The sequence below is a fragment of the Phaethon lepturus genome, unplaced genomic scaffold, assembly GCF_000687285.1.
Source record: "Phaethon lepturus isolate BGI_N335 unplaced genomic scaffold, ASM68728v1 scaffold28676, whole genome shotgun sequence".
NCBI lineage: Eukaryota > Metazoa > Chordata > Aves > Phaethontiformes > Phaethontidae > Phaethon > Phaethon lepturus.
The window spans coordinates 1-314 of record NW_010547318.1 but is presented as its reverse complement, the minus strand read 5'-3'; the positions used below and the strand labels follow the sequence as shown (position 1 = coordinate 314).

The 314-nt window shown below is 69.1% G+C and overlaps 1 protein-coding gene across 1 annotated transcript in view; it reads left to right on the top strand.

Moving 5' to 3' along the window:
* Positions 1-160, top strand: part of LOC104622737 (coiled-coil domain-containing protein R3HCC1L-like) — a 1,320-nt gene extending 1,160 nt beyond the window's left edge. Inside the window, exon 5 of the mRNA XM_010289611.1 lies at positions 105-160. Coding sequence (XP_010287913.1) covers positions 105-160 — 56 coding nt within the window. The remainder of the gene's footprint in view (positions 1-104) is intronic.
* The last annotated feature ends 154 nt before the right edge of the window (positions 161-314 follow it).

Below are 314 nucleotides of genomic sequence, written 5' to 3'. Positions count from 1 at the left end.
GGGGGGGGGGTCTGGCCAGGGTGGCCCCCCAGCCACATCCATGGGGAAGCGGGTGACTGTGCGGTGATGGGGATGCGGGGTTGACCCTCCTCATGTCTCTGCAGAGAGGAAACGCTTGGAGAACAAGCAGCGGGAGGATGCCTGGGAGGGCCGGGAGTGAGCCGGGAGGCTGCACCTTACCCCTGCTGGGAACCCCCCTGGGGGGCCAGGGCCCCTCTCTGTGGGCAGGCAGGGCACCCTGCATCTCGGGGTGGGAAAGGATCCTGCGCTGCATCCCAAAGCCCTGGGCCGCTCCGCCGAAAGGGCTGAGCAGG